This window comes from Nyctereutes procyonoides, unplaced genomic scaffold (assembly GCF_905146905.1).
Source record: "Nyctereutes procyonoides isolate TBG_1078 unplaced genomic scaffold, NYPRO_anot_genome, whole genome shotgun sequence".
In the NCBI taxonomy this organism is placed as follows: Eukaryota; Metazoa; Chordata; class Mammalia; order Carnivora; family Canidae; genus Nyctereutes; species Nyctereutes procyonoides.
The window spans coordinates 3,925,202-3,933,567 of record NW_026575041.1 but is presented as its reverse complement, the minus strand read 5'-3'; the positions used below and the strand labels follow the sequence as shown (position 1 = coordinate 3,933,567).

Genomic DNA, 8,366 nt, shown 5'->3' with positions numbered 1-8,366 from the left:
ACAAGAATGCAAAAAAATTAAAACTGGTTCCGCTCTGATACAAATTGGCCATCAGATGTCGCTGGAGCTCCCTGGGTAAAGACACAAGACGGGTGGTGGACAGGCTGGCTGAGCCGGTAGCCAAGGATACCCAGATAGGATGCTGGACAAGTGTTCCAAATGGAGGACCAGAAAGTCATGATTGTACTAAAACGCCAAAGTGGAGAAGCTAAGGCTACCTTACGTTTTACACGATTAAATATTCTACAGCTGCATTTTCTGTTTTCTCACTTGCATTGAATAGCAACAAGGAGCAGGCATCTTATTATAACCACAACCACAATTAGTGGGGTGGGAGGTTATGAAAGTCAAAGAGAGTGGGCGGAGGGAGGTCATGAGCCCTGTGTGATGCTTCTTCCCTGGTGCTGTGCATTTCTGTGGAGCAGGGAGAGTGCTCATAAATCTTCCTTGCTCTAGGACTGGGAACCCAAAAGGGAACTGGGCCCAGCCCCTCAGGGGAACTTCTGATCTGGTGTGGACAATGGGCCAGAAAACCAATCCATACGAATAAAGGTCTGGGGGAGTGCAGTGATGGGAAGAAGAGGTGAGGTTAGGACGGCAGAGGGGACTCAGGCCGTCCTGATGCTCTCTGCATTGGGAAGGCATCTCAGGCAGAGAGTACTACGTGAACAGAGAGGTACAGGGGCTGGAATTGCTGGGCTCAGGTATTAAAATCTAAGTAGTTCAGCATACCTGGGGAATAGTGTTCAAGAAGGTGTTTAGCATGGCTGGAGGACGAGGTCAAGGGTGGGGAGTGTATTATTATTCGTGTTGGTAGACTAGTCTAGCAGTCTAGCACTTTTTCTTTTCCCCTCCAGGTCTTGTCAAAAGTCGCTGGAGTCCAGGGCCCACCAGCCTGGTACAGTCCTAAATTATTCTTGTCCCGATATAATTATTAATAGTGGCCTTTTTCACTCTCCAAAGTTTCCTGGTTTGGTTGGTCCCCTTATTTAGGGACCCCCATGTGCTTCCATCATTAGAGACCTCCTCTTCAGGGAGGACAGCTCCAAGATCTAGTCCATCTTGTCATCTTGTCATCTTGTCAGGTACGCTCAGCAGAAAGTAGAGGCTCAGGAAGGATGAGTTTTATATCTTGAACCACAGAGCTTGGGGTTCCAGAGCAAACCCCTCTCTCCTCTCAGGGATGGCAGAGATACCCCATACCATGGGGGAGGATCCCTAGCAGGATTTCTGCCTGCAAGAGGTTGAGGCAGGTTTCCGAGGCCTGCTGGAAGCTGCTGATGGAAGCTGACAAGTCCTCCCCACCCCTTTGGTGTTGGCTTCCACTTCCCACCGCCCCCCATCTCCAGGCCACCACAGGTGTGGGTATGGCTGCAGGAAGCAATGACCAGAGGGGTGGAGATACAGGGTGAAGAGACAGGACAGTCCTGTCAGATCCAGAGCAGGACAGGAATGGCTCTGGGGACATCCTGGGTTCTGGATCTGCTCTGATTCTGGATGGGCTCCTGCACTCCCTGGGCCTCAGTTTCCCCATCAGTACTATGAAGGGTTAGTTTGGGTGGTCTGTAAGGGACCAGCCGGCCCCAGGCAAATTGGCTTGAGGCAGCACTGAGGGAGGAGGGGTGGTGAGGGAGGAGTGGGGGGGCAGGGGAATGGGAGAGGGGACTCCAAAGGCTGCCAAGCGCATTACCACAGAAACATTAACTGCCCCATCACTTCTCCCAGTCTGGCAAAGACCACATCCATAAATTAGGGCCGTGAGTCTGCCAGGCAGAGACTTAATGAAGAACGAGATGAACTTTATTGAGAGCAGGAAGTCCCTCTGGAGGTCACAAGTCCAGCCCCAGCCTGGACAAAAGGAATCTTGAATCAGAGAGGGGCAAGGGGTGTCCACGGACACCCTGGACTGGGCGAGGAAGGCAGGAGCCGGCTCTGCCACTTTCACTGCTCAATCGCCCCATCACCCAGCACACAGTAGGGTCTCACCTATTTCTGACTGAAGACCAAATGGTGTGGCCAGTCATGCTCAACTTGGACTGAGACCCAGTCCTCTTGGTCTCTAGCTGGGCCCTCACCAGTTCCCACACCAGACCCGCGGGGCGTGAGTAGGAAAGGGGGCTGCAGAAGTAAAAGTTTTCCCAAGGAGATGGTGCTCATGGCTTCCCTTTGTTTGAGAGGCAATTTCAGCTTTTACAGGGCCAGAAACCCTGGGAAGTCTGACATGTTTCTCCAAGTGTGTAGTTTCGTGTCTATCACATTTCTGACAGTCACAGGCCTTTTCTCTCTCTCTCTTCTGCTCTTTAAGGGGACATCCCAGATGGAGTTCTTCCCCCCTGGCACTTGGCCCTGACCCTCCCCCCCCCCCCCGTCCACCTCAGACTTCCAGCAGCATTAGCAGCATTATGATTATAGAGGGAGGCTGGTCATTCAGTGAGGCTTGGGCACTGCTCAGAGTGTCCGGAGTGGAGGGTGGCATCAGGGTATCAGGGCAGGCCAGCCAGACCTCTCCATGTCATCCTTTTCTGCAAGGTCTCTTCTGGGATCCTAAAGGGGCCACTGCTCTTGTCCCCCTGCCCATCTGGGCTCCCATGGGCATGACGTAGGTCTGGTTCCTCTGTCTCCAGTGCCCAGTGTGAGGTCTGGCACAAAAAGGCTGGACAGAAGGAAGCAACAAATAAGAGGCACTGCGCTGCTCTCCTGCTTCCCATACCCATCTCTCCACTTCCCCGAGTTCCCTTCTAAGGGTAGATGTCCCTCTAGAGCCTCCCAGTGAAGACGTGGGGATCACAGATCCATCTCATGCACACAGCAATTAGTGGTCTCTGCTTCTCAACTCAGATCTTCCTGCCTCCAGTGCTTTGCACAAAGCCGATACTGCTGATCCTTCCTTCCGTTCTTCCAAATCCTGCTCATCTTTCAAAACTCCACTCAAATGTGACTTCCTCTAAGTAGAAGTCTCTCTAAGCTGGGTCAGGGGCCCTTACTCTAAGCTCTGTATCCCAAGACTTCTTTTCTCTAGACCATGATTAACTATGATCCTCCCTGGGTCATTAGCTTCTCTAGAATTGGCAAAATTGTATTCAGTTGAGGCCGAATGGCTGGCTGGATTTGCAGAGGAGGCAGGCCTTAGGGACCTGTTGATAGTCACATAAGGCCAAAGGCCACTGACAGGCTGCAAGGAGGGTGGGAACCCAGAAATGACATCTAATGGGAATCAGTGAATGGCACTAAGATTAAATATCAACTGGCATATACTGGGCACTCAATTAGTTGATTTTTGACAACTATTGATTTGGTACTTAGCTTAGTGGCAGCTCTCATATAAAGCGTTCAAAGATTTTTGCTGATGATGAACCCACAGCTAACAGCATGTTTTATTTGCCAGGACCTACTGCAGTCTTAGGCTACATTACGAGGGCATGTCTTTGGAAGTGGGGAGGTGACCTGTTAGACACAGGTCTCTAACCTGTGTTAGAGATATCGTTCCTATCTCATCCTGGAGTACTGGGAGGGCACCCTCTGAAGGTCATTCACAGATGGGAACACTTCTAGAGAATTTGATCCCTTCTCACGAGGAATGACTGGGAATTTGCTGGAAACAGACACTCCTACACTATGCCCAACTCTGTGAAGACCTGTGCCAGGGGAGGGGCACTCCTGGCCCCAAGGCAAAGCTGGGACCGTCAGGGAGTTCCAGGTGGGACTCCCCAGGCAATGAGGGGGATGCTCCCAGGATGGGAGGGAGTGAGCCCCCCATTGAGAGAGGGTGCTCTTGGTTGAGAGGGCCTAGGACACTTCCCACATTACCTCTGAGATCCTTTTCAGTGTCTAAAGGGCACAGGTTCTAGAATAATGTGGCCCTACGATTTAAAATGCCAGAATTCTAGCCTTCTGCCTGGTAGTTCTAGGGCTCTGAGAACCTGAATGCGAAATAATCTAGTCTGGGGACCTTGAGGTAGGAGATAAGCCTATTACCCAGGTCCTGCTGGCCCAGAACTCACCTGTCTCCTTGCTCCACATATTGCAGGGATCATTTTATCCATGTCCACCCGCCTCCACTCCTAGGCTGCTGCTTCTCTCAGCCTCTCCCTACCCACGCTTGCTTAGACCTCACTCCAGGACAGCATCGCATGACACAGGTTATAAGGGAGTGGCAGGTAATTCATCACAGGGGAGGATGCCAAAGCGGCAAATAATGATCCCTCCTTTCCTGCCCGAATTAACTGCCTCTGAGTCTCTGGAGCTGGATTTCTTCCCCAGTGCACCTCCCCCAGAGCCCCCATCCTACCTCAGCGATGAGGAATGACAAGGTAAGAGGATGTAGAGGACGTATAGATTGCAGCCTGGCTATGGATAGCCCCCTCTCAGCGGATTAAAGGCAGGCCGGTTTGGAGAGTGAGGCAATCCCAGCAGAAAGTCCTTCCATATGTCTCACCTCAAACCTGCCACACGTAGTCAGAGCCTATTTCTTCTCCCATAGGCCGCCAGAAGAAGACATCAAAAGTCGCTGCCTCACTCAGGGAGGTCCAAAACACCCTCCCAAGTGTCCCCTCCCACCACTTTCAATGCCCCAAGGTCAGCAGGAACGACAGGGCACCACTTACAAGAGCAGAGTATTTGAGATTATTGCAGACTTTATAGAAAACTGCCCAAGGGAGATTCAGATGTCTTGGGTGGGGGCGGGAAGGCAGACCTCAAGCCAATGTGTTGAAGGAGTTGGGGTTGGGGGGGAGCGGGTTATGGGACTTCCTGTGTGCAGAGGCAGCACAGGCCAGCCATTCTGCTTGACCTAGGGGATGGGAGTCAGGGAGAGGCAGCCCCCTCCCCACTCACCAATTGTGCTTTGGGATCATGCAGAAGGCAGGGCCCTGAGGCTCTGACCCTAAACAGGATGGCTTGTGCCTGAGACAAGAGATGAGGCCCCTCATCTTTGGCCTCCCTTTTGAGGCCAAAAGGCCTGGTGGAGGGGGATGTGGGGACAAGGGATCCCCAAGGGAGAAGAGTCACATGGGTGGAAAAGAAGAGCTTGGGGGCAGCAGCTCCCAGCCCTTCAGAGCCTCCTCCCTTACTCCTCTCTGAGGCCACCATGTACAGGTGACCCTGGTTCTGAGGCCCAACCAACTACTCTGAACCCCTAGGACTCTCTCCTTCCCCCTGGGGATCTGCCAGTATGGTTGGGGGATGCTTGGCACCTGCACCTGTCTTGCAGGGCTGGAGAGCTCATCCTAGGAGGAAAGGGGGGTGTGGGCACACCCCAGGAATGGATTTCTCACTGGATCCTGACCAAGTGAGTGCAAGCGATGGGTGTAGGGGGGATAGAGAGCCTAAGACTTGGGCAGGTGGATTAAAGTCCGATCAGGGTGAAGAGCTGAGAGTCTTGAGATTAGGGACAAGCACTGAGTACTGGGGGATCAGAGCCCCGGTGAAAAAGGCTGAGGATCGGTTCCATACTAAGGCTATAACAGGGTGTGACTGTCCCTGGGATGGGAGACTGATGGAGCTGAGCCCCAAGCCTGGGCCAAGGAAGGGAAGAGCCTGAGCCAGAGCTGGGGTGGTGGGCAGTATGAAATACACCCACCCCCAAATGGGGGGAGGGTGCACAACCCTCAGAGCCCTAGGATGTGGGTGTCTGCAGGGTGGGAGGGCTCAGAGCCCTGGGATGAGAAAAAAGGCTCAAAGTCCACAAAAGCCTTCAGAGGGGTGCTCTGCTTGAGATCAGAATAGGATATGAGGGTCCCTGAGCCCTGGGAAGGGAGTTGAGGTCTCCAGGCTGGAGCTGGGAGCCAGTGATGTCTAGGGAGACGTTTCCCACTGAGAGATCAAGCCTCAAAGCACAGGGTGGTGGAAGCAGTCTCAGGGCTTTCGCACTGAAGGACAAAGTTTCCGGGCAAGTCTCGAAAGGGGGAGGGTGCTTTGGGGGTGGTTCGGGGAGGGATGTGTCAGAGCCTGGGATGGGCAGGTCCGGTGTCTGGAATCAATAAGGGGTGTCTCTCGGTCTTTGATGGCGAGGGCTCTCAGAGGCTGGGGAGAGGAGGGTGCCAGCTTGGGGCCTCCGGGTTGGCGTGGGGGGGGTGGTGGTGGCGGTGGCGGCGGGGAATGCCATAATCCAGAGGTCTCAGCCGGTCAGGGGCGAATCTCGAAGCCCCCACCTGGCGGGGGTCTCATACCCATGGCTTCAGCCGGGTAATCGCAGGAAAGTCCTCAACCGGCAGGGTCAGCCGTCAAGCCCCAAGGGGCGCCACTCAGAGCCCCGAGCCCGGGGAGGTGGCGCGGGGGCCGGCGGGGGCGGCCGGGGCGGCCGGGGCGGGCGCGCGGCGCGGGTCGGCGTCCTGCTCGTAGCGGTAGTGGTAGCCCTCCATCTGGTCCCGGCAGGCCTCGCGCAAGTTGCGCATCCAGCGCTGGATGCCGCGGCGGTTTAGGTAGAGCACCATGAGGAAGATGAGGCCGATGAGCGCCAGCACCAGCCCGAAGAAGACGTAGGAGGCTTCCAGCTCCGGGCCGGCGAGCTCCACTTCCTCTCCGCGCCCCTCGGCGTCGCCGTGGGCGCAGCGCAGCCGCGCCTCGTCCAGGTCCAGGAAAGGCCGGTCCTGCAGCGCCCGCGGGGAGGCGCAGCGCAGCCGCCGCGCGTCGGGGACGCGCTCCGTGGCGTTGCGCAGCCAAGCCAGCAGGGGGCGCGCGGCACAGCCGCAGCGCAGGGGGTTGTCCGCGAGCAGCAGGCGCGGCGCGGGGAGGCCGCCATCGCGCTCGAGCGCGCGCAGCTCGTCGGGGCCCAGGCCCGCCAGCGCGTTGAGGCGCGCGTCCAGCTGCTCCAGGCGCGGCCGGCGCAGCGCGGCGGGCGGCAGGCGGCTCAGCGCGTTGCCCGCCAGGCCCAGGAGGCGCAGCTCGTCCAGCGGGGCGAGCGCCGTGTCCAGCGCGGCCAGCAGCGTGGGGCCGCCCCGCGCCAGCGCGTGGTTGAGCTGCAGCGAGCGCAGCGCGGGCAGCCCGCGGAAGGCGCCGCCGCCCAGGGCGCGCAGCGGGTTGTGGCTCAGGTCGAGCGCCGTCAGGCTGGGCAGCCCGTCGAAGGCGCCGTCCTCCACCACCTCGATGTTGTTGTGCGTGAGGCGCAGCGCGCTCAGCAGCGGCAGGCGCACGCCGCCCGCCGCCGCCGCCTCCGCCGCCTCCGCCGCCTCCGCCGCCGCCTCCTCGGGGCCGGCGTCCCCGCCGGCGAAGGCGGCCGCGCGCAGCACCGTCAGGTTGGCGCCCACGATGGTGAGGTTGCGCGCGTCGGGCGGCACGTCCCGCGGCGGCTGCCGGAGCTCGGCGCCCGACGCGCAGCGCAACAGCAGCTTGGGGCCGCCGAAGCAGTAGCACTGGAAGGGGCAGGGCGCGGCGGGCCGGCTCAGCGCCGCCGCCACCAGCAGCAGCCCCGGCAGGAGCGGCCCCCTTTGCTCCGGCTGTGCGGCGCGCGGGGCCATCGCTGCTGCCCCCGCATACGGCGCCCGGGCCGCCGCGCTCACCAGTGAGTTCGGAGCGCCTGGGGGGCGGGGAGGGGGCGGCCGGGGCAAGCCCTTGACCCGGCGCGGCTGGCGATCGCGGTCGGTCCGTCCGCTGGCTCTAAAGTCCCAGGAGCCGTCACTTTTCCTGGCGGGGGGACAGGGGTCAGGCGGGGAGTGGAGCCCCCCGCCCCCGGTGCCCTCCTCGCCCTGCGCGCCGGCCTCCGACTTCCGCGGCCGCTCCGGGCTCCGAGCCGAGTGGGCAGGGTTTGTCTCCCCCCTCGCAGCCTCCCGGCCTCCTCCTCCTCCTCCGCCCCCAAAGGAGTCTCCGCGCCCTCCTCGCCGAGGGGCGGGGTGGGAGGCTCCCGGGAAGCAGGGCTTTCGGCTGCTGCTGCGCTTCCCCCACTCCGGCTCCGGGGCTGCCGAGAAGTTTGGCTCTCCCAGGCTCCGACTTGCTTCCCCTCGTCCCCCCCTCCCCCCCACGTTGAAGCTGGTTCCTTCCTCCTCCCTCTACCGCACGTGTGAGGCGGGGCCGGGCGGGGGAGAGCTGGCAGGTGGGTCGGCACCACGGAGCGAGAATTTGGGGGGAGGACCTTAGAGCCCCCCCTCCGTGCCCAGGCGAGGATGAGGGGTGGGCTGAGAAAGTTACTCATCTTTCAGCCTCTTCCCTGTGTGTGACCGAGGAGAGGGCTGTGCTAGGAGAGACTGGAAAATCCCCAGCCTTGGTTGACCCCCTCAGCAAAACCCCAGTTACATTAGGCCTGGCTGGGGTCACCACGCTTGCAGGTACTGGAAGACCAACGTTTTCTCGACCCCATCCGACCCCCACCCAGGGAAGGCAGCGACAACCCCTTCCCCCCCCTCCTCCCCCCACCTCCCCTTCGACTCACTGCT

General features: G+C 59.0%; 1 protein-coding gene across 1 annotated transcript; it reads right to left on the bottom strand.

Moving 5' to 3' along the window:
• Positions 1-4,617: 4,617 nt before the first annotated feature.
• Positions 4,618-7,881, bottom strand: TPBGL (trophoblast glycoprotein like). Its single transcript, XM_055320576.1, has one exon. It carries the CDS (start codon positions 7,452-7,454, stop codon positions 6,243-6,245), a length of 1,212 nt encoding a protein of 403 aa, XP_055176551.1. The 5' UTR covers positions 7,455-7,881; the 3' UTR covers positions 4,618-6,242.
• Between the last annotated feature and the right edge of the window lie 485 nt (positions 7,882-8,366).

Excerpts from the sequence above, each read along its gene's own strand:
- TPBGL (XM_055320576.1), bottom strand. The coding sequence starts at position 7,454 with ATGGCCCCGCGCGCCGCACAGCCGGAGCAAAGGGGGCCGCTCCTGCCG.